The sequence below is a fragment of the Lytechinus variegatus genome, chromosome 19 (assembly GCF_018143015.1).
Source record: "Lytechinus variegatus isolate NC3 chromosome 19, Lvar_3.0, whole genome shotgun sequence".
Lineage (NCBI taxonomy): Eukaryota > Metazoa > Echinodermata > Echinoidea > Temnopleuroida > Toxopneustidae > Lytechinus > Lytechinus variegatus.
Genome location: NC_054758.1, coordinates 18,368,934 through 18,395,000, shown reverse-complemented (window position 1 = coordinate 18,395,000; position 26,067 = coordinate 18,368,934). Strand labels below are relative to the sequence as shown.

Genomic DNA, 26,067 nt, shown 5'->3' with positions numbered 1-26,067 from the left:
CGGGCCTTTGCAGCGGCGAGCGGAGCTCAGACATAGTTCAGGGGCGATGTATTCATTTTGAGGTTAGATTATCGGACGTTGGGAGAGCCAAACAACTTATTGTTTGGGCTTAATTTTACTGTAAAAATACCCGTAGACCACAATACAGAAGAAAATACCGGTATGATATTTTCAACTTTTGGTATGACGGTATTTCGGTATTGAAAGTTTAACGGCGGTATCCATACCGGTATGACGTTCATACCGAACGGTATTACTAATACCGGTATATCGAAAAAAGCTTAATCTGTGTGTTCCTTTTTTTTAGTGAAAAATTTATGTAGTATTGAATAAAAAAATGAAGACTTTCCTATATCTGGAATCTTTTTTAGTAATTTGTTTTCTATATCATGGCTGTTGGGTTTGGGAGTTATTCTCTTTAATGCCCTCTGGTTCTAAGGCAAGGATTTGAATTAGTGTGAAATTTTGTCTTTGCATGTCAAAATAGAATTCTTTTAAATATTGATTGACTTATGAAAATACAAATGGGATTTTCAGTCAAAATTGTGAGATCATGAATTATAGGCCTACATATTTTAAAATGTATTTTTAGTTGGTGTGTAATATAAGTTTTTTTCAAAATGTATTCTTAGTAAAAATGAATAATTTCTGCTACCTTTCTAATGCTTTTGCACTCCTTCATTCCGTAGGTATTTACGCTTTGTTGCTAGCAAGACGAAATTGCCATCCCATGACTCCATTTCCTCGCTAGCAAAGCTTGTCCACCGGTGTTTGCTCTCCACGGCAACGCAATACCCCCTCCCGTTCTCGCGGTCAGGGGAGACGTGGAACGATTTCTCCTTTCATAATCGGGTGATTGCGTTGTATATAGAACAAGTACATGACAGAGAGCGAATGGAGGAATATGAAAGGCTTCAACTGCAGATGCAGGATAATGTTATTCTTGCGTACAGGTGAGTTTGTTTGTTTGTTTGCTTTTATTTTTGCATTCAAAATAATGCAATATCAAATGTTATGTAATTATATACAAAATCCAAATAATCCAATAACAAACAATATATAATTATAATACATGATGCATACAAAATAATGATATTAGCATAAACATGACTTTTTAATGATAATAACGATAGTAAAAATACTTAATGGATGCAGGATACCGCCATCGGGAGCTGTTAAGCTCGAAATTTATGGCGGCCTCATAAAATTTTGATAAAAATTTGATAAATGAAGTGAGATGAATTTGTGGGTTTTGGGGAGAGAGAAAGTTTATCTGTTTATTTTAGGAGTCCTCACTTTTCAATTTCATGATGTATGTATACTCTTCAAGGACTCCATCCAATATTGTTATTCACTTATCAATATGTAAATAGTATACAAATAATGAATGTTTATGAGTGCATTGGACAGAATACTTCATGAGGTGAAAGTTTAAATGATCCATTCAACATGGCGTAGCCGCTTTGTATGGATCATTCATTTCTTCTTTTCACTGAATTAAGTATTCTGTCCATTGCAAGAATGAGAAGCATTCATTATTTGGTTTATATGACACCTAAATATAGATCCTTGTCATTTGAAATTCATTGAATTCTTATGCAAAATATGCTCATGCAGTGTAAGCTCGGTCTGTTGATTATCGTGTACATACAATATATGGGCTGCAAACACGAGTGTAATTACTTGTTCCTGGAGTCTCAGTGCGCGCATGTAATGGACAAAATCGTATGGATCCAAAATTGCACAATGAAAGGATCCAGAATTGCACGGTTGATGACATTGTAAAATGGGCTTAATGATTGATATCAAACAAGCAATAAAATAAAAACAAGGATCTTTCTAGGTGTCATATACTAATAATATAATCAATGTAGCTGAGAGTGCTGTGAGAATGTACAGAATGATTATCAGCTAGCTTCATACTCTTGTTTGAATGCTCTCCAGGGAATGAAGAAAGGGCATAAATTGTGTTCAGGCAAGCCAGAATCCTATGAAAATGTTCCCCAGGGAGTGGAGAAAGTTCATGCATTGTATGAGGAGGACAAGACAATTTAGTGGCGATGCTGCCCCGGGAGCAGAGAAAATATTAAAATTTTTGAGGACAACTCGAATCTTGTAACGTAATAATATGTCTGTAAACCATTAAGAGATGCCCTTTCAATTTATTTAGTGTTAGATTAAGCGGAATATCATTATTTTGGGGCGTCGTGGTCGAGTGGTTAGGACTCTCATCTTACAATCTGAAGGACAAGGGTTCGATTCCAAGCTATTGCATGTTTTCCTTCAGCAAGAAATTTACCCACACTGGGCTGCACTCGACCCTGGTGAGGTAAATGGGTACCGGTTGGAAGTGATTCCTAAAAAAAGCTGTGAGCACTGGAATCGGTAGACCAGCTTAGCTGGGGTAATATAGGAGGGCCTTGAGCACCTAACTAGATGGATGCGTGCGCTATATAAATCCTGTATTGTTATTATTATTATGATTATGATTATTATTATGTTCACTTATTATTGATGTTTATTTTTCCACACAGAGCATGTCAGTATGCAGTAGAAAGTGGTTTCTCTCAGCTTGGTCTTCAGATAGCCTTCTCAGCCCTCCATAGATCTCCTGACTGCGTCATCTTCTGGAAAATGTACAGTATTTCTTTCTTCATATCCTCTCAGATTTCAGAATTCTAAATGAATTCTGTATTTACAGTTCAAACATTAGGATGATATGTTCAGTAAATAGATAAATGGAGCGTTGTGGCCAAGTGGATTAGTCTTCTGACTTTGAAACAGAAGGTCGTGGGTGCAAATCCCAGCCATGGCGTAATTTCCTTCAGCAAGAAATTTATCCACATTGTGCTGTACTCAACCCGGGTGAGGTGACTGGGTACCCGGCAGGATTAATTCCTTGAATGCATGAGAGTGAAAGGCAGCTCGAGCTAAAGCCGGGGTAAAAATAATAACCACGTGCCTCCGAATAGAATATTTCTAGATAGATGGCGCTATATAAATGCCTATTATTATTATAAATGGATATTCTTGAAATTATTAAGTTTCACAGTTGTAAATAGAAATGAACATAATTACAAATGCAAAGAATCACAAGACATTAATCAATGAAAGAAGTCAGTAGAAGTAGTGCACCCAAATTCAATCTAAAATAATGCCAACAAGGTTGTAAAACGAATGCGAAAATTCCCATATTTTGTACTTGAGCCAAGATCAAAGTCTCTGTTATTGGTAGCCAAACATAAAAAAAAACCTTTGAAGTTGCAATTGATGTGCTCTCTTATCATACAGATTTAATATGGGAAAATATATGTAGATTTCATTCAGAGACAATAGACTTTCCATTGATTGCCAAATGTATAAAATATTGAAAATTATATACGTGTATATGTCATTTGAGTTTGCATTTGGCAACCCTAAGTATATACTACAAATTAAGAACATAATTTCAGTTAAAAATGTAGATCAAAATACAGGTCTTATTGTCAAGTTTTTTCCCATGTTTATAAAGATCAAGTACATGTACATGTAGTAATAAAAACTTTTTAAGTAATCACTTGTCTGTCATTAAGGAATATATTTGATGTGAAAACTTGAACAAGTTGAGAACAATTTTTTTTCATTTCATTTACCTTATTTCCACAAAACACTGATCAAACATCAAACTAGTATAAAACACAACATTTGAAGCTATTTTCCCCTGAAGACAATGTATGTTCATTTTGATGTAGTTCTATCCAATTTCTGCATATAGTTGTTAATTGGTTAGAGCCCTGTATTGTTCATTTCAGAGTAATTTCATTGGCCCTTCAAAGTCAACGGTACAAAGAGGTGAGGGGAAACAAATGAAAAGATATTATGAAAGTGCAAACAAGTTAAGTTCAAATTAGATTGAAAATATTACTTTATCTTCAACTTAGCATTTAAGTTTGTGACCCACTTTGTAGCCAGTTTTCATGTTACATTGATTTATTTTGCTCAACTCTTCATTTATTGTATTGCTCTTTTGTATGGCCCGCATTCTGAAGTCAGGTTTAACTTCATAGACCATGGTCTAGTCTAAGTCTCTTCTAAAAATTTGGGGAGCCAAAAACTCAAAAATTCTTCTTAAAATGTTTATTTCTTATATTTACATTTTTTTGTTTCCCTTTGCTAATGAAGGAAATATTTCAGTTATCATTCTGAGACAGTTATGAATGATCTGAGTGTCATAAGAGTCAATAAATTGAACATTTACTGACAAAGAGTTGTGCCCCAATTGGCTCTCCATATTTAAACTCCAAATTTAAATTAGGGTTAAGTTTAAACCCGAGTTCAGAATATGGGCCTTAATCTACAAACTTAAAAGTACTTTACTGGTTATTCAATTTATTTCATCGAATACCAAGCATTGAGAAGATTAACTTTGAATCAATAACGAAGACTGTAGTTAGTATGAAAATATCAACAAGCATTCTATTGCATCAGAGTTTACTTGTATCTACCTGAAAAGTGTGTGATTGCAATTGGATGGTGTTTTGGTCAGTATCGTCACATGTTGATTATCTAAAAAGATATTTTCTGTGTTGAAATAATGATAAAAGTGGTGGAGTATGACAGTATTTGATTATTGATTAGTTATACCAGTGTCACATTTGTTCTATGGCGGCCGTACGGCGAGTCGGAAACAGCAATTTTAACATTTTTTGTCCAACTACATATAGGTGGTTTGAATCAATATTAATAAAACAACTGTTTTCAACTCGCCGTACGGCCGCCTTAGAGCAAATGTGACCAAGGTATTACTGAATTTCATGATATTGTAAATTTTGCGTTTTGCTCTTCATAACATACTTATGATGAATATGATATGAATTCTTTGAATCCGTGCTGACACATTTTCTCTCCTTTTTTTTCCTCCCTTCTCTTTTCACTCTCTTTTATTCATTTCTGTGTTGCTTTGCCTCTTTCGCACAATTTCTTCCTTTTATGATTTCTTTCACAAACCTAATATTTTCTTTTGTTCTCTTGATCTTTCAATCTTTTATTTCGTCTTTCCCTTTTCTCTTCCTTGACATTTTTCAAGTGTATTCTTCTTTTTCTTATTCTCCTCACTCCATTTCTCTTTTTTTATCCTCCCCTTTGTGTTTTCCTTGTCCTTTTCCTCCTTATCCTCATTGACTGAAGTCACATTTGATGTGATACTTATTTAATTCTACCTCTTACGTCTATGTAAATTTCTCTCATTTTTCTGTCCTGCTTTGTTCATTACATCTCCATTTCACATCATTTTCTTCTATCATTTATCCTTTGTTGTCTCATTTCCTTTTTTTCTTCTATCCTGCATGAGACATTTTATTTTTCTCATATTTTACCTTTGCTCTGTCCATCTCATTCCCATCTTCAATAAATTTTGTAATTTTTCTCTTTGTGTTGTCATTCTATTTTATCATTCTTCATTTTTTTATCATTTGTCCGTTTTTGCCTACCACTTGTGTGTTGTGTTTCTCAATGCAATGAAGGCTCATTCCCTGTACGAGCAAGCCGTTCTCTACAATCACACAGCCTCTTCATTATGGAAAGACGTAATATAACTTGTTTTTTCTAATTTGCAAAAGGACTTTCTTTAATGATACTTGCAAATTTTCTAAATCCTTACCAATTTTCTGAACAAATTTTGCAAAAAATCACACTTTTGTGATGGAATATCAACTCATAAAACAGATAATTAAAGTTTGCCTTTCTGAACATTTTTTTCATAGTAAGTGTGAAAAATAAGGAATTGATATTAAGTTGATTTATATTGATAAAAGTTATTTAACTAAGATATTAATAATTATTAAAGTTGCATATGCTGTGCAATAGGGTTTTCTCAGTATGCCATGTACATTATTCTTTCTTGGAAATGAATGGTCCTGAATCGAAAAAAAAAAACCCATAATTTCTGAGCATTCCTAAATTCATGTATAATTTTTTTTAACACACTGCCTAATAACACTATTTGATATTTGTTAATATATAAAAAGTAAATTAAAAGTGGTATTTATATATTTATGTTTATAAGTCTGTGAAGAGGAAAGGGTGTCACTTAGGATATTCTTGAATTTCTTCAATTTCAATTTTTTTTTATTGATATTTTTTTTTAATTGCTATTAGATGAAAAATATCATTCAGTCCATGTAAGGAAAAGAGGATGTTCAATGTATTTGGTTTAAGCTAGATAATTTTACCTTTTAGATTAAAAATTAAGCTTCATTATCATTATTAATACATTCACTAACTTAATTTGACATCAGTTAACACGCCTCATTGTTAAGACCATAGCATAGCGTTTTATAAGACCCTCATTTTTTAGGGCTATGCTTTCCGTTCCCTGTTCCCACTTTAACATGAGCAGTTCATAGCGTTCGTGATCGCTCATGACGACGAGGCAACACTCCGCAATCTACTCCAGCGGTGCCAAGAGATCGGATTCCAACAATCAGACGTCCTTCCCGGAGCACCGATAACGTGACACAATTACAGGTAATTGAATCAACCTGACTCAGAAAATCCATGTAAGTACTGTCTATGTTGTCCAATATTTTGTAGGAATAGCTTGATCGTATTTTGGATGAAATATCACTGAGTTATGGCATTTTATTGGGAGGATTTTACATGCATGAGTTCATGTAATTAACTTTCTTTCACTGTTATCTTTATTATTTGTATTACAGATCTTTTATCAGCTGAAACATTAGAATTGGACCCAAGTTGGTCTCCCATGGCTTATTGAATGTATGAAATGAAGCTAATCAACTGAATAGATTTTAAAAATGATAATGTTAACACTTTCCTTTGTTTTACTTTAATTGTAACTGCAATGTGAGAAAAAAAGAAAAGAGTAACTTCTATTTTCACTCATTGTCTAAAACTTTATGCTGCATTATTTTAAAGCACTTAGAGACTTCTGATAAAGAGAGTGTTTAGTGCTGAATAAACAAGTAGGGGTATTAAGATTAGAAATATTGTTAGGCCAAGAAGTGAAAATTTCACAGTTGTTAGTCACAAAAGTCACAAAATACCCCTCCCAAAAATGATGATGATTATGATAATTATGATAATGAACAATGCAAAATATCAGTCTTTATTTGATTCTTACACTCGAAGATGGAGAGGCAAATAGTCACCTGTTTCCTTTTTGTTATGTTTCTGGTTTACAGCAACTGAGAGCCAAACACCCTGGAAGACGTATCTGTAGGTTATAGCCAACTGGGATATTAGGCGATGCTGATCTTATTGTAGCTGTTTCTTGCTTCTTGGGTGCCCCAAGACTCGTATGTGATTGGATGAAAGGATTACTATAGCCAACCAATCACCAACTTGGAATTGTCGGTAGTGTAAGTATGAGTGTTGTCAAAAACATCCCCTGATATAGCATCTTGCTCATTTACTTTCAATTAAACCCTGAAAAGGCCCTTGTTCTGTTTAAGTAAAACATGAATATTTATGATTCCTCTATATTGAAACATTTGGTTTCAGGTCATGGCTGCTTGATTATTATTACATTTGTAAATTGTTAGTCACCAAAAATATGCATAGTATGTGCTGTAAACATTGAAGTTATATTATCGGTGACATATAAGTCATTTTATTGGTGATTTTAAAGAAATAATTCCCCGATGTTGAGACAAAGAATGATTCATCATAAAACTTTTTATTACTGATTATAATTTGTGTGCTTTCCTATTTTATTTATTTTTTAATCAAATGAACAAGATGCATAACATGTTTGTCTTTTAGCAGCCCTTTTCACCTATACTTTATGTTGATTTGTATCTCCTTTCTTTTCCAACTCAGTAGCTCAACCCTTCTTTCAAAATGATGTTTTGTTTTAGTTCTCATGCTTTAAATCCCTCAAAACTGTTCTGTATTCAATGACAGTTGCATGGCCATCTCTTCTGTTTATATTTACAGAAGCTGTAAAGTGCCATCGATTTGTAGAGATGGCAAGATAATTTTCCAAAGCTATGCTTGAACTTGAATCTCAGAATAGATTTGATTATCAAATGCCATTTTCACCCCAAATATGAGTCAAGCAAAACAGTACATTTTTATCAAAATTGGATGAGAAAATAAGAAAGTGTCTTTGAGTTTTGCATAGGTTCATGAAACTAATAGTCATATTATGGGATTTATCCAAATTAACAATCCAATTACAATATGAGCTCTCTTTGTTGTGTATCATCTGTGGATTCATTGGTACATTAACGATAAAGTTTATAAACAGAGCAAACTCTAGAAGACTGATTTATCTTTCCATATTTTTTTTTGCTTGCTTGATATTAGTCCGTTGATTCAGCTTCTTGATGGTCGTAACCTTGACCATTTTCCATCTTTCTCACTTTTATATGGCGGCTTTGGGCTTGTATTCTATCTTTAAACCTCGGACTGCCTTACCTTCGTGTTATATTTTACTGTACATCTCATTTCCTTATTCTTTTCATTGTGAGGAAAGTGCCATCATATCCATGTTGTACAAGTTTGGCAGTTGCTATTGTTCGCTTTGTGTTGTATAGCAAAGGAAATATTGAAACTGTCGAAAATATGTTATGTTGGCCATTTTCACATGGAATGTCCCTGATGTTGATATTGAAATGTATTGTTGCAATTCATTTTGTCAATAAATATGAGGGACTAGACCTTTGAAAATAACAGAGCACCAAAAGTCAATAACTTTTGATGCTCTGCAAATCCATTAAAAAAACAATATTATATCTAGGCCTACATGTATCTTTCTATAAATATGTTATTTTTTGCAATCAATTATACTTGTTTCCAAGACAGGCAAAGCTGTAGCAATTTTACATTATTGACAGGAGCAATGTTCTTGGCCATTTCCCAGTATGATTAAAGGTCAAGTCCACCTCGGAAAAATGTTGATTTGAATCAATAGAGAAAAATCAGACAAGCACATTGCTGAAAATTTCTTCAAAATAGGATGTAAAATAAGAAAGTAATGGCATTTTAAGGTTTCGCTTATTTTCAACAAAATAGTTATATGAACGAGCCAGTTACATCCAAATGAGAGAGTTGATGACATCACTTACTCACTATTTCTTTTGTATGTTATTATATGAAATATGAAATATTTTTATTTTCTCGTCCTTGTCATTTGAAATTAAGTTTATTCCTCCCCAAACACGTGGAATTCCATTATTTTAACATTTTGTGCTTCAGGCAAGGAGGTCCTAATCGTTAAATTCGTAAAAATTGAAATATTGTATAATTCAAACAATAAAAAACAAAAGAAATAGTGAGTGAGTGACGTCATCGACTCTCTCATTGGGATGTACCTGGCTTGTTCATATAACTATTTTGTTGAAAATAAGCGAAACTTTGAAATGTCATAACTTTCTTATTTTACATCAGATTTTGAAGAAATTTTCAGCAATGTGCTTGTCTGATTTTTCTCTGTTGATTCAAATCAACATTTTTCCGAGGTGGACTTGACCTTTAAGAATATGTTGATTTTGCATTTCTCTTTTTTTTCATCATCTGATGCAATTTTGAGAAATGTCTATTGCATAATAATTAAATGTATTTTGATCCCACCTAATTAATACCTGAGTGTACTAACACTGCATACACAATACACTGATATTATGGTTTGTAGTGCAGTCTCAAACAATGCTGAACAATTTTGTATGATTATCATTGTTCATGAATCGTATTCTGTAGGGCTGTTTTCATAAAACTTTTTGTCAACTTCAAGTAAGTTATGCTCAACATTACAAGTGACTGGAGTATGGCAAGCCAAATGTTTGTCTTTATTGCATGAGCTGATGTTGAAAAACAATGGTTTAATAGCTCCATGGTTAAATTAATTAATTTTAAAGACGGTATATTTTGGCCTTAATATATCTGAAAATATTTTGAAATGCAGTCATATTTTGTTAATATGTCATGATTAACTTACTTTGCCACTTTATATTTCAGTTGTTTGTAAAATTGTGCGTAACTTTAATATGAATTACGTCTTGAAGCACCCCTCAGTGTTTGTTTCTTATCTACAAATGGTAATATCAATATGAAAAAAATGTTAATATTGAATATGATAGAAAATATAAATCACATTTCCAAATATCATGGTAATTGATGTGTGTTATATTGTACAGAACCAAAATGATTTTTGTTAATCTCACAAATATATTAGTTATTTACATGTAGACATAGATCATTCTTAAGCTTTCAGTCAAGAAAATGACCAATTAAATATTTGGTCAAGAGTAAGATATGCATGATTTTCCAAATTTCTCAATTATGATAATATGAAACCATGAATCCCTGGGTCGACGAGGAGAAAGGAACTCTTGCAAGAATGCTGTCCAGGAATTAGTACTCTGGTCTTACGGAGACTCGCTGAAACCTATATTGAAAATAAAGAGGGAACATATCACGTCTCGCCTAAGAAGATTGCATCCCACCCGCTCTAAATAAGCAGCAGATTGTGTACACCAAACATGCCTGGTTTGATCCGCTGGATAGAAGACTAGACCATCACAGGATCATGGAATTATTGGATTATGAAGTCAAAGGCTGGATTCAAGACTATCAGAGGAATATTGGAATATTGCTGACCACTTTGGAATAATTTGATGCCTCATCAATGGAAAATACTTTGATTCAAATTTGAATTCTGCTTAATTTTGCCACCTTTTCTAGTATTGATTTAAACTTGTTAGTAAAGAAAAAGAATCTTGATAAATGAATATTGCAGTCATAATTTGATGAATGCAAATTTCATTTAAACTCATTCTGGAAAAGTTAAATATTGTCTTTGAATATATATTTTCTCATTTTTCTCTAAATGTAATGTTAGTTCTCGCTGCATATTCAATTTTATTTCCTCACAGTTTGGACAATAATGAAATGAATTTATTATCAGCAAAATAATTCAATTGAAATATGCAAAATTAGTTATTGCTGTATGATTTGAGGTTACCCTGAAATGTCAATGAATTACAAAATATCTCTTTAAAAACATTTATTATTTTCATAAATTTTTAGTTTTTAATATTCAGAGTAAGCAGATTTAATGAATGCACACAATACAGTAATATTTTGAAAGATTTTGTGATAATTTATTGAATGTATTTGAAATGATATTCACATGAAAAATTGAACTTTGAAGAAATATGAAATTTAATTTGAATCCCTTTCTCTTTATTTGGTAAATTTCTGTCAGAAAATCAAATCATGAATAAGAATTTCAAATGCAACCGTTTTAAAAAAAAGTAAATTAAATACTTTTGAAGATTTAGCACGGACAGGGCTAGATGTATGACTAGCTATGAGTCCCTTATTTTTCTTTGTCCTCCCAAAATGGACAAATATATGAAATTTATTCATGTTTTGTATACCCTCTCTATGCTGCTAAAAAGATGGGTTAAAATGCTGCCCAGAAAATTATCAATTGATATCCTTTAACAAAACACATGTGAATGATTTAATTCAATTAATTCACTTTTCTCTAGATTAGTAATATATTTCAAGGGGCGCTTTCATGAAAAGTTTGTTTTAGAGATTTTCATTGACTAATTTGCTATCAGCCAATCAAATGCAAGAGTTTCAGTAGCTTATAACATCTGTTAGTGAAAATAACTGACCAAACTTTACAAATTTACAACACTAGGGCTCGCATTCTGAAGTCAGGTTTAACTTAATCTCTGGTTTAAAGGTGTGGTTTAAGTATGGATAGCCAAATTTTACATAAATCACCAACAGTAGGAATATCATATTTCAGCTCATTTGGCTCTCAAATCATTCATAATTGTCTATGAAGTATAATTGTCTTCCCATTGAATAATCGGGAAAGAGCACAGTAAATATAAGATACATACAACTTAATTAAAAAAATTGACACTTTTGGCCTCCCATAACTTTTGCACAGAGTTGGACCATGGTCTAAGTTAAACCTGACTTCAGAATACAGGCCATTGTGTTTTAAGTGTATCGCAAACTTTAAAAGGCATATATTCTTAAATTTCATGGTGCTATGTAGAACAGAGTACTACTTACAAATTACAATTCATTGAGAAATAAAGAAAAATAATGCAATGCATTCGTTTAAGCTGGGAAGCTTAACATCTATTATATTGATGCTTTTGATATAATCTGTGCAAATCCATTTGAATTACTTGATATTTTTTATCTTTAGATTTAAGTAATTGAGTGGATTTGATGACTTGAGAAATTGAACAGTTTCTTATACATGCTTTTATTGAGAACAAACCAGTTTTATTTCACTTGTGATGTTTTATGCATGATAATGATATGTACTATGATATGATTTCGTGAAAATTATATTTCTTTGAGTTTTAAGATGAAAAAAATATTGCTGTGGTATTTTATCTGTTGCGTCTTGTAATGAATTTACATTGGAACTTGGTTTATTGCCATGTGGATCCATCACTGGTAGAGATTTGAACAGCATACCCATAGTTTATAAAAGGGAGTTGATTTATTGTCCCCCCCCCTCCCACCTGAATATTTTTACATTTCAAATCTCCAACAGTGAGCAAACATAATCAATTTGTTTATATCAGAAAATGAGGGTTTGGTGAATTTAAAAAAGTCAATGATAGTCCTCTGTCATTAGTGGCTAACATTGGTCAACAGCCCTTAATGTTTTCATGAAAGTGACAGCGTTCAATGATAAAGTGGTCAGTTTCTATGCAATTAATTGCTTTGTCGATATTACATTGTTGTATACTGTAGTTCCAATGTAATTTGGGGTGAAATTATGATGTAATGTACATCACAATGTGTAATGTACTTGCTCTAAGTTCATGACATAATGAGAGAGAACTGGAGCAAGAAGTCTCAGGGGCAAGTCTGTTCTTTAACCTGGTGGAGACTCGGCCTGAGGAAAATTTGTGTTTTCGCATATTCAGCCAGCCTCCAATGGGTTAAAGAATAGTGATTGATATTTGATCATTTGTTTGATCCATTGATTGATTGATTGGTTGGTTAAAGTGATTGATTGCTTAATTGATTGATTGATTGATAGGTACTTGATTGGTTGATTGATTGATAGGTACTTGATAGGTTGATTGATAGGTTGATTGATTGATTGATAGGTACGTGATAGGTTGATTGATTGATAGGTACTTGATTGGTTGATTGATTGATAGGTACTTGATTGGTTGATTGATTGATAGGTACTTGATTGTTTGATTGATTGATTGATAAGTACTTGATAGGTTGATTGATTGATAGGTACTTGATAGGTTGATTGATTGATAGGTACTTGATTGGTTGATTGATTGATAAGTACTTGATTGTTTGATTGATTGATAGGTACTTGATTGGTTGATTGATAGGTAAGTTGATTGATTGATAGGTACTTGATTGGTTGATTGATTGATTGATAGGTACTTGATAGGTACTTGATTGATTGATTGATTGATAGGTACTTGATTGGTTGATTGATTGATAGGTACTTGATAGGTTGATTGATTGATAGGTACGTGATAGGTTGATTGATTGATAGGTACTTGATTGGTTGATTGATTATTGATTGGTTGATTGATAGATTGATTGTTTGATTGATTGGTACATTGATTGCTTGGTACATCGATTGAGTGATGGGTACTTGATTGGTTGGTTGTTTGGTACATTGATTGATTGATGGGTAATTGATTGGTACATTGTTTGAATGATTGATGGGTACTTGTTGGTTGGTTATTTGTTTGACCTATACTGATTGTACGATATGGAGCAATATATTAGTTTACTGAATGAATGACAAATTGAGGAATGGTGATTGGTAGAGAGAGTGCCTATTGATATGATTGCCTTTATGTTTTAATCTGACTGATCAAATGAATTATTGATTGAGTTTTGACTGGCCCATTAAATTATTGATCAATTACAGATCGTTTGATTTCTTGAGTGCGAAATATATTGCAATTTGTTGATTCTGTTGGTTCATTGATAAATTGATTGACTAATTTGTTCTGATTAATCAGCTGGAATATGAAGAGAGAGCTAGGTATTAAGCTACTAAAAATGAAAATGGGGTCCTTTCTTAGAGACAACAGATGAGCGATCTTATACTTTAATTGCATAACGAATACCTATGTCCTATAATTTGATGGTCTTACGAGGAAGTAACTCAACAAAAAGTTCACTAGTATTGTAAAATAGCAGAAAACATATTGGTTATGGTTTGAAAATCAAAGATTTGAAAAGTTATTAGACTTGCAATTTTTCTTATTTGTGATGTAAATGTGTGAATAGCTTCCCATATAGATTATGAATTTAAACTTGAAAAATCAATAAAAATTTGAAAACGTTTTCTATTGTACCTTTGGTGATTGGTATATATCAAGATACACCCAAGATATATTTAATTCATCCCTGCTCCTGAAAGTGAACATTACAAAATTGAAAAATTATATGCATTTTATACATGTAATAGGCCTATTACATAACATATCGAGCAGCTGTTCGTAAAAATCGATAACTTAAATTCTAATAACTGTCTTAATCTTTGATGGATTTTCCTCAAACCTTCGCCAATATATACTTTTTGTCAACTTCCCCTTCATTAATGCCTCTTAAATATTCGCCCATGGATCGGGCCATGGATGGAGCGAGCCGAGGTAACAAAAAGGAAAGATCTCCCTGATAACTGACCCCAAAAATATTCTTATGAACAATAAATATGTCGTGAAAAGAGGTTGAATGAATGAACGATGTGTGACTCAGAAACAGCTGGGAAAACAGTCATGATTTGACATTGAACGTCATATGCAATCATGACATCACATTTATGACGTCATCGATGTTATTGAAAACTGGAAAATGGCAACGTCTACGACATCCCGAAGAGATCAGGTACGTTTTATCTCATTTAAGTGAACTTAGCGAATAATGCAAAATATTTTGAGTATCATAAGAATTAGAAGATAACAACACTGAACGTTTTGAATTATATGATGTCTATTTTGTCCTGGAATTCGTCTCTAAATTCCGGAAGCTTATTCCGCAATTCGAGCTCGGTCCCACTAACTACGATTTTTGTTGCTTAAAATTTAGACATGGGGGCGCGGCGCGGCGAGTGGCCTAACGTAATAATATTAATAAGTAACTATCTGTATGCCTGTATCTGTCCGTTGACGTACAATCACCAGCATCTGGTTGTCGCGTACGTTTGGGTTTAGGGGGTCAAGCGCTAAACACAGTTAGTTTTGGTAGTGTGCTTTGGAGACAAGAGTGTTGATGTCCAAACTTTCAAGTTTGAGTTTGAAAACTCCTACGTCTTTAGAATTTCTAACATCCTCAGAGAGAAGGTTCCATTCTGGGATGGTCTTAGGATACAGGGAGTATCGGTAGCAGTCTTTATTTGATCTTATAACATTGTATTTGAGAGTTCCCTTTTGTCTTGTTCGATATCTACAACTAGTTGGGTTTTGAGATTGAAGGTGGGCTGATATGTTGGAGGGTACAAATCCATGTGTCTCTTTGTACAAGGTTGTCAGTCTAGCCTTACTTCTGCGGACTTTCAATGTGTCCCACTTTAGTTTTTGTAGCATCTTGGTGACACTAGATTCCCTACTATAATCCTTCAAGGTAAATCTAGCCGCTCTATGTTGAACCCTTTCTAATTTATCCTGGTCTGATTTGTGTTGTGGATCCCAAACTGCTGCGCAGTATTCCAACCTTGGTCGTATTAGAGATTTATATGCAATTTCCTTTGTACGAGTACTGCAAGAGTGCAGATTTCTCTTTAAGAGTCCTAACATCCTATTGGCTTTTGATGAAATTTGGTCAATGTGAGTTGACCAACATAGGTCCCTTGATAACTCCACACCGAGATAGGGATGATGTTGCACTTCTTCCAACGTGACATTACCGAGCCTGTAGCTGGTTTGGATTGGTTTTCTCTTATGTGTGATTCTCATTTGAAAACATTTAGAGGCATTGAATGACATCTGCCAATCCTTTTCCCATGTAGTTAGTTTATTTAGGTCCCCTTGCAAGATTTCTGTGTCCCTAGTATCATGTATGTCTCGGTATACAATACAGTCATCTGCAAAAAGCCGAACATTGGAGTGCATCCCAGAAGGAAGATCGTTGATATATGCGAGGAACAGGAGGGGTCCGAGGACCGTCCCTTGCGGGACGCCTGATGTTACCTCACACTTTTCTGAGGTTTCACCCTGAACGACTACTTGCTGGTGACGATTTGTTAAGAACGAATCAATCCACTGGAGGGTGTTTTTGCGAACCCCCGTGCCATGAAGTTTTCTGAGCAGGCGTTTGTGTGGCACGGAATCGAAGGCCTTACTAAAGTCCATGATGATTAAATCTACCTGACCTCTATTATCCAGAGCCTTGGCTAGGTCATCTGCAAGAGCTGCTAACTGTGTCTCACATGATCGACCCTTGCGGAATCCATGTTGTACATCCGCAAGTACACCATGCTTGTCGTAGTGAGCCATGATGTGATGATGAATAATATGCTCCAGGATCTTACAAGGTATGGAAGTCAGGGATACTGGTCGATAGTTACTGGCCTCACTCCTGTCACCTTTCTTGTAGAGTGGGGTTACATTCGCTTCTCTCCAGACCGAAGGTACACGTCCAGAGTCCAGGGATTTTTGATAGATCTTCGTTAATACTGGAGCCAATGACGTTGCACACTCCTTTAATATCTTTGCCGGAATGGCATCAGGTCCAGAAGCTTTGTTGGGTTGGATTTTTTTTAAGAGTTTCTCAACCCCCGTCTGCGTAACTATGATGTCAGGCAAATCCGGAATATCAGAATCCTGAATATCTGGAAGATTTGTCAGGTTTTCTTGTGTGAATACTGAGCTAAATTGTTTATTCAAAGCATTTGCTTTATCCTTAGGTAATGTGACCTTGACATTATCTACTGACAATGTAGGAACCCCAAGTATTTCCCTCTTGATTGACTTTATGTAGTTCCAGAAGGGCTTTGTGTTATTGGTTTGAAGTGAGCCACCAATAATGTCCTCCATGTAATCGTTTCTAGCTCTTCTTATCTCTCTGTCTGTGCTCCTCCGTAGGAGTGTAAACTCTTTCCAATCCTCTGCGGAACCGCTCTTCTTAGCTTTCTTGTAAAGCCTCTGTTTGATTGTGTAGGTTTTGCTTAATGGTATGACTGATCCACGGTAACTTCCATCTTGAAGAAGTCATTTTAGAAGGAATGCAACTTGTCATCGCCTCTCCAATCACTTGGTTGAGCTCCCGAACCAGCTCATCGATGTCTTTGTCCCGGACGTACTCCGGAGATAGCTTAGTGTTGAAAGCAGCAAGACGATCGTCTATGCCTGGAAAATTAGCTCTCTTATATAAGTAGATTTTACGTTTAACCGGTCTACTTAACTTAGGCTTCGCCATGATGTTAACGACAACTACATCGTGATCACTTATTCCTGGAATAATTTCTATGTTTGATACAAAAGATGGTGAGTTTGTAAAACATAGGTCAAGAACATTATTGAGCCTAGTTGGTTTGTTGACCATTTGAAAGAGATTGTAGTCCAAAGCCATGTCAACCATCGCCTTGCTTGGACCAGGGTAAGAACCTCCTGGGACAAATCTAAAGTTCTCCCAATCCACATCAGGAAGGTTGAAATCACCCAACAGCCAAATTGAAGCTTGCTGCGGGATTTTACTCAGTGGAAGGTCCAAAAGTTTGATGTAATCAACATTTGTAGTCTGCGATCTATAAAAAGCCCCTATATAAAGTGGAGTGGTTGACTTGATATGAATGCTAATCCAAATACTCTCACTGTCGGTTGCTAAGCTTCGTTCCTCAGTGGCTATCATATTGTCTCTAACTGCAACAAAAACCCCACCATGCGAGTCACCATCAGTTCGATCTCTCCTAAACACTTGGAAATTTGGAGGAAAAATTTCCCCAGAATTTATGTCCTTATGTAGCCACGACTCTGTCCCAACAATAATATCTGGTTGCTCGAATTCTAGTAATGCATGGAACTGTTCCCGTTTAGCTTTGACACTCTGGCAATTCATGTTCAACACTTTAAGTGATTTACTTTTACTTTTACCTTTTGGCCTACTATTTTTGTTTGCCAGTTTTGTTGAAAGTTTCTGGTTAACTTTCGATTTGGGACTTGAGGTGTGTAGGGGAAGAGCCCTATCATTCAGATCATAATCTATATTCAACAAGTCATCATCATCATGATTAGTGTTGGATGTAACGAGGGCGAGTCCCTAGGCTATATACCGGAACGTTATGGAAGCAGTGGAGGTCATGGGCCTTAACCCCCAGATCATGTTAGCTGTGATCAGGAGAAGCTAGCAGGCTCCTAGAGAGTGTAAATCATTTACTAATAATGCTTACTCTCCACGAAGGGTCGAAGCCATGGCATGCGTTGCGTAATCCCATTCATGTGCGTGTACAAAAAAAAAATTTGCCCCCAAGATTTCTACTTTCCTTCTAAAATATCTAGCTTTAAATGGAATTCAACTTCATTTCTGATATTTATATGAAATTGATTTCATTTTAAAACAAGAATTCATTAGAAAAACAAGAAAAATATTGATATTATGAAAAGATGGGGAACACTTCATGCGATGTATGTCACAATTGTTTCAATTTGTTCTTCTACAAGATGAATGATTATTTTAGCACTTTCCCTGTAATTGCTGTCTATATCCCGCAGTGGTAAGTAAAAAGAAACTGTCCCCATAAACAAGGACAATCCCAATTTATCAAGACACCATTTGTCTTGGTTTATGAGGATATCCTTGTTTTCTAGGACAGTCCCAATTTTAGGAACAGCACCTCTACCTTGTTTCTTAATCCCGGGATGGGGGTTACTTAGATTTGGTTTGGACGGGGGTGTGCAGCTGAAGGTTCAAAACCCATACCATATTTACTGGTTGTTTTGGCTAAAAATTAAAAAGTTTATTGTAAAAATAGCAGAAAAAATAATAAAAATTATTGCCAAAGGTTTGAGAAAAATTCATCAAATGATTAAAAAGTTATTAAAATTTCAATTATTTGATTTGTGACGTCATATGCGAGCAGCATTCCTACATAGCGAATGGTAAAAAATCAATAAAATGTCATTTTCTCAGAAAATTGAAAATGGTTTTCACCGTACCTTTTGTATATCAATAGATAAATCATTTCACACCCGATCATGAATAGAAAACAAAATTAAGTCATCAGGAACCATACAAAATCTGAAATTCATGCATTTTATATTACATAACACATGGGGCAGCTGCTCATTTATAACGTCACAAATCCAAAACTTTGAACTCTCTAACTTTCTTATTCTTTAACGGATTTTCCTCAAACCTTCACCAATATTTTTTACTATTTTTTCTGCTATTTTTACATTAAAGTTTTCTTCAGGGTAAACTTCCCCTTTAAGGATTTATTAAGATTTGACAAGCCAAAAAAAGAAAAAAAAGGGTTATCACCAAAAATTGGTGGAGAATATGGACCCATGTTTAAGGCGAGTATCTAAAAATTTGGGCCATTTTTAGGGATTTTCCAGCATAAAACCATCCCCATGTTTAGGGATTTCTTCCAAAAAAGCAACCCATTCCAGCGGCACATCCCCGTATGCCTTATTTTGTGAGTGCCCCCCCCCCTGGGTCTAAATCCATAAAGCAAACATAGACTAGATCTAATTGGTAATCTTAGAAATATGTCAGTTTGGGCCATTTTCCACTTGATGAATTTGTGATTCTAAAAAAAAGGCATCACATTGTTACCTCAGGTATGAAAGATCTTCATCATCTTGTTCACCCGTGAAATATCTTCTGCATTCTCACTTAGGTCTTTGTTGGAGATCTGCCTGATGACTTTCTTCGAATCGGAGGAGGTCCCACGGGGCAGCAACAACAGCAAATAACGTCAGACGAGCAGACTGCGAGGGCGCTACAGTATGGAGGACAGGCTCAGCAAGGATATGGCTCTTTTGTTGGTCGACTTAGTATTACAATTTCACAGGTAATATACTTAATTCATAAAGAGAAAATTAATTCAATTCGGAAAATGTTCCTTTTGCGACAGCCACCCTAACCCTACTCCTAATCCCAGCCCTACTCCTTACCCTAACATATTTTTTTCTTCACTTCGAGTGGCTCTTGCAAAAGGAACTCTTCCCTTTAATTTAAATCAATACTGATGTGTTATTTCATTCCATACATCTGTTGCAGTTAACAGAGTACTAAAGTTTGAAATGAAAAGTAAAAATTCATTTGGTAAAAATAAGTCTGCATGAATTCAAGAAATACAAAAAGCTCAAGCTCTCATAGATAAAGATAAGTCAGATATTATGTGTTTGAGCATGAAAGTAAGAAAATACCACTGAAATCGTTCAGCATCAAGAGAAGTCAGTGAAAATAAACTATAATGAAAGCAAGAAAGAAAGGTAAAAGAATTAATAAATGTTGCCAGTTTCAGGAGGGGAAAGTCTATGAATCTAGACCTGGGGAATGTTTGATTTCTTTTAAGTCAAAATATTAGTTGATTAAACTGAACTGAACAGAAAAATATGAATAGTAGAAATGCATTCTTCATTTCCTCATGTTGTACAGATTTAAAGAAATGTTCGAAAATTTGAACATATTTCAAGTAGATAATTATCTATATAAATCAATGCAATCTCCATGAAAAATGATATTGTGAAATAAAAAATAAAAACAAGAAGAGAAAAAACAGTTTAGGCCTACTCAAAAAGGAATGCATTTTTTTAATATAAAAAACCAAGAAAAGAAACAGGGATTACTGAGAAAGGAATCCATTATTTAATATTGTGGTACAGTAGATATGATTTCAATTAGTAAATAATAATTCAATTTGTTTTCTCAATTTTAGTATTTCCACCATATTTAGTATTTCCACCATATTTTAGTAATCTTTATTTACAATTTATGCCAAAAATGCTAACATATTATGTTTATTATGTTATGAAAAATGTATTATACCAATGTTATGGATGCAGAAGAAAACAATAAATCAAATCAAATATTTCAATTTGTTTTATGTAGTTTTTTAAATGGATGTAAAATAGCCTTCTCTCACTTTCTTTCCATTTTTACATGTGTTTTTTTCTGTGTGTGACATATATGTATATATTCTTGTTTGTGATTTGATGATTATGTTTGTTCTTTAATTGAATATGGAAATAAATGAAATGATTTGAAATGATTCTGTTTTATTTCAGGCAAGATTAGCAAAGAATTATGGGATGACGAGGATGGATCCTTACTGTAGGGTGAGGGTGGGGCATTCGGTCTTTGAAACACCGACCGATGTGAACGGGTCCAAGAACCCTCGATGGAACAAAACCATTCAGTGCAACCTGGGCCAGGGCATTGATTCCGTTCACATAGAGCTCTTTGATGAGGTAAATATAGCTTTATATCATTAGAAGAAAATGGCATAGGTGCCGTAAGCGGGGGGACGTGCCCCCCCCCCTAAATTTGATGTGGGGGGACGATCCCCCCCTAGATTTGTTGTTGAAAATCTTTTTTTCTTCTTTTTTTTTTGCTTCTCAATTTAGTTTCGTGCGTCCACCCTAAATTTTTTGGTTGATAACCTTATTCTTGGCTTCTGCCGCCAATGAAGAATGGTAATATATTTACTGTATTTTCATCATGTGCTTTTATTTTCTTGTAAAGAGTAATTATGTCCTTGTTAATACTTTTTTTTCCAAATTAAATAGTTTAGAAGAGCTTATTTCATTTCAAGGGCTACATGAATCTTTTCTTTTGTAATTCGTTTGTATTCAGATGCTATATCTGTTCTCCCTCTCCCCCCCCCTCCTTCACAACCCCCAAACATGCTCTCCTGAACAGAAAGCCTTTACCACCGATAATAAGATTGCATGGGCTCTGATCACCATCCCACCTGCTGTGATGAATGGAGAAACCAAGGACGATTGGTTTCCATTAACGGGGAAGCAAGGAGAGGACAAGGAAGGAATGATCAACTTAATATTCTCTTATACAGTGAGTAGTGTCTCAAACGAAACATACGTGCAAAGAGTTACGATTGATCCAATCAATCGTAATGTAAATCCATCAGTGTCATTATTTTTTCTACAGGAAATTTGCAAAATGTCCTTTGTAAACGAAGGAGAACACATCAAATTGTCAAAAAATCAATGAATTTATGGATATACATTTTAATTGGAAAAAAATTTGAGCAAACATGCATGCATTTGATATGTTGATTTTGCTGGCTTTCCATGGTTTCGATTGATCGGATCAATCGCAACTCTTTGTAAGACGGGCCCCAGAGCTGCCAAGTAGTATGGCAGTTTCCCCCAAGTCTGCGCAGTCCCCCTTGTCTGCGCATATGCGTATCTGCGCGATTCTAGTAAAAGAAGATACGCATCGAACACAAACTTTACACATGCACCACTCTGACAGATATTCATTAAAAAATCCACTCAAAATGATGGAAAAATAATGAATTTTGGGCATTTCATGTGACGGCCTCAAAATGCAGCCTTTCTCATCAAAATACCCGAATTGTGTGCAAAATGAATGGGTGCGCAGACATGGGGTACCATTTTTTTTTCAATCTGAAAATGACTGCCTGAGGTTTTTTCAAAGAAAATCATATATTTCTTTCAAATTTTCTTGAGATATTTGGTACACTTGCTCATGATAAAAAGAAGTTCATGTTAAATCTTAACTCAATTCATTAGGTGCGCAGACTTGGGGACCACCATCATACTGATTTTCCGTATTTAGTACTGAACAATTAGAATACTGATGGTTTCATGCAAAATACTGTTTTCTAAAGTTCCAGTTGCAGGTGTTGTGGTATGGCTAAATACGCAATTTGCATTGGATTTGTACATGAAATCATGTTTATGAGCAATTTTTGGTCTGACATGCACTTGCATAATGTTGCGTAATGTCGTAACCGCGTATCCGGGCGTCACAACTTTGGTCTCAAAATTTGTGCGAGACTTGATTGTAAAAAGTCAGTGAGCTGCGAGGTGAAAAAATTTCGCGCAGCAGATATATCGCGAAAATTGTTGAGGAGAATTAGGGTTACCGGTAATCATTTTGTGCACTTATTTGAAGCAACCTTTTATTGACAAATCTCAATGCTTATCTCAGAACAGAGAAGGGATTCAAGTCTTTCACTCGGCTGCATGCCTGGGGGGTGTTGTGTAATAGACGCCGGCATGTCTGGCAGGTCTGAAGGAGAGCAATAGTTAGTAGACTAACCGACCAGAAGTATACTGCGTGGAAAGACCTGCTATGAGTCTAGGAATTGGGATTGTTGGAAACTAGAACTGCGATGATCCAAAGTAAATCACGATCAATCATCACGAGTTCGGTCAAATTTGTGCTGTTTGAACTGTTATCGCATTAGTCCGACGGGCGCTCATTATGGACGGATTATATTATGCAAGTCAATTGGCCTTTTGCTGATTTCGTATTGATTAAATTTCCCCATGATTTGTCAGTGGCTGGGCCCTTTAAATGATATTTCACTAGTCATTACAGAATATAGTGTATTAGTGTATGTAAATGTAGCATTCCATAAAACTCTAAACTTTATATTTTTCTCCATCTCAGCAAGTGCCAGTGATGCCCATGATGTACCAACCTCCACAGCAGGTCATCTACGGAGGTCAAGTACCGGTCGTCATGCCAACGACATATGGATATACCCCTGTTGCTGCTCCAGTTGCTGGTAAATACTATCAGTTCTTTTTATTCTCATCAGTGCAATTATCTTTTATCTCATTGAGTTTGACAAACGTCCGTTGTCATATTCTGAGTTTTATCCACAAAACAAAGTATGCTCATTGGCAATTCCCTGAGAAGTATTTCCCTTTGCAGAGCAAAGTGAGTGGGGAAAAAGAATTGTGTAAAACAAAATTCAACATCAGTCATCAGTATGGTATCAAATTATTCGATTTCTATGTTTATGCCACTTAGGGTATCAAATTAGGGGCTTTTCTCATGGGTTACGCAATTTAGGGTTGCAAATTAGTGAATGTGGTTACGCCATTTAGGGTGCATTTCTGAGGTTGTCCGACACGGGTGGGTAGCAGTCCATGTGGAGAGTGACCCCTTGGGCCCCTTCCCCTCTGCCCAGCCACCTCAAATTCAAACAGCCTTCTCAAAACATGATGGCCATCCTTTGTAATTTGCAATCTGTCAACCTGTCCAGGGGGCAATTCCATAAAATATGTACGTCTGACCCCCAATATGTAAGACCTTCATGAAATTGTCTCTCTCAGGTTTCTAGTTCTTTTGACAGTCTGTAATGTTCTCAAAGGACCATGACTTGGTCAGTTTATGAAGTGAAGTAAGACTTGATAAAAATGGGGGTCGGATGTACAAAAAGGTTGATCATTTTATGGAATTTCCCAAGAAGAATGATAGAAATCTGAATTATTACCTTTAAAACCCTTTCCCCTTCTTTCCTTTTTCAAAATCTTTTACAGCCTACCCTCCCCAGCAAGCGCCGCACGCACAGCAAGTGCCGCAGCCCGCTCAGCCTCCCCAGATCACACAGGCCGACCTCCAGGCTCTGCAGGAGATGTTCCCCGGGACGGACTCAGAGGTCATCAGATCCGTGCTGGAGGCCAACGGGGGCAATAAGGACGCAACGATCGATTCATTGCTGCAGATGACATGAGGAGAGAAATCTTTCATTCATTTATATCAGAATGATTTATAGATCTGTTTTATCGAAAAAAAAAAGTTTTCACACCCAGTTAGCAATCTTTTAGCATAGTTTACACTCTGTTACACTCGAGCAAGGTCAAAGGAAAATGGTCTAGTGAATCTATTGTTCTCCTATTGTTCTGGCTTGGTCACTCTATTGTTCTGGACCTGAGTGTATATTCGAGTGTAACTACACTCAAAGATTGCTGACTGCCACTGTAGTAATTTATTAAGATTGATACACATCTCTTCCTTCAGAATGTTATAAGCTATTGCATTGACCTGCTTATTATTATTGGGCAAGAGTTTGTATACATTGCTTGTTCCTACGTCAGGCATGCCTGAGGCAATCTTCCAGGTTTGCTAGAACAATTTCTGTTTAAACTGTATATGTACATAGAGAATTATTTCTTTATTGGAAGGTATAGTTATAGAATCTGTGTATATTACCGGAATGGGCCCTTTGCAGAAAGAGTTGCAATCGAATGCAACTTTTTTTAATACAGGAATTACATACATTGCCTAGGCCCCTTTTCACAAAGTGCAGAGATTGATCCAATCAGACTCGACTATTGAAAGCCTGTGAAGCCAACTCCCAGTCTACATCTATCTTTTTGAAGCACTCAACAATCAGGGGCAGATCAAGGAATTTCCAAAAGGTGGGGGGAGCACATTTTTACGAGGAGAAATGTGGCAAGCAAAAAACAAAATTAAGGATATTTTGTCCCAGAAAAAAAATTGACAAGCAAAAAAAGGGGGTTTTAAGCTAAAATTTGGCAAGCAAAGAAAAAAAAGGGGTCTTCAATTAAAAAAAAGGAGGGGGGCACACTTCTGTTGTAACAACATTTTTACATCACAAATTTTTATTTTGCTTCTCAAAACAGGGGGGGGGGAGTGCATGGGCCAGATGTGCCCCCCCACCCCCCCCCCCCCAGATCCGCCAGTGTCTACAGTATTAATGAATCTATGTCTCTATTGATCAGTCTGTATGTGTACAGTGTGTAAATTTCATGGATGAGAAAATCAAGGGACTTTTACAGTTGCCTTTTAGAACTATTATAACTGCCCTGGGATCAACTCTGCACACGTTTTTTGCATATATTTTTCATATTGTCACCATATCACTCTTCTGAAAATTTTGCAGTTATGAAAATATGTTTTTAGCCTTGTGCATGTATATTCACCGTGGAAAAGTTGGTTGATGATGATATTAACCAATTTACCTTAAGTGAACCAGCAAAATCATTGAACATCTTTATAAAGTACAAGATACCCATTCCAGATTTGAAATATGCTATTAAACATATGTATATTGTATTATCATATATGATCATGTAGTTTCTATTTGTTGAGAAAAAATATGTTTGTATATAGGCAAGTAGA

At 35.2% G+C, this 26,067-nt stretch overlaps 2 protein-coding genes across 3 annotated transcripts in view; both read left to right on the top strand.

Moving 5' to 3' along the window:
- LOC121406169 (zinc finger C3H1 domain-containing protein-like) overlaps positions 1-8,067 on the top strand; it is a 49,769-nt gene extending 41,702 nt beyond the window's left edge. The window contains exons 24-29 of one of the 2 annotated variants that reach the window (XM_041597187.1): positions 690-953; positions 2,535-2,636; positions 3,792-3,831; positions 5,502-5,564; positions 6,377-6,504; positions 7,182-8,067. In XM_041597187.1, the coding sequence (XP_041453121.1) occupies positions 690-953; positions 2,535-2,636; positions 3,792-3,831; positions 5,502-5,564; positions 6,377-6,493 (586 nt within the window). In that variant the 3' untranslated portion in view covers positions 6,494-6,504; positions 7,182-8,067. Of the gene's footprint in view, positions 1-689; positions 954-2,534; positions 2,637-3,791; positions 3,832-5,501; positions 5,565-6,376; positions 6,537-7,181 lie in introns of both variants that reach the window. The other variant, XM_041597188.1, reaches the window with a different exon arrangement.
- Positions 8,068-14,758: 6,691 nt separating this feature from the next.
- Positions 14,759-25,373, top strand: LOC121405934 (toll-interacting protein-like). Its single transcript, XM_041596927.1, has 6 exons — positions 14,759-14,862; positions 19,814-19,987; positions 21,207-21,389; positions 21,841-21,993; positions 23,584-23,701; positions 24,462-25,373. Exons 1-6 carry the CDS (start codon positions 14,830-14,832, stop codon positions 24,653-24,655), a joined length of 855 nt encoding a protein of 284 aa, XP_041452861.1. The 5' UTR covers positions 14,759-14,829; the 3' UTR covers positions 24,656-25,373.
- The last annotated feature ends 694 nt before the right edge of the window (positions 25,374-26,067 follow it).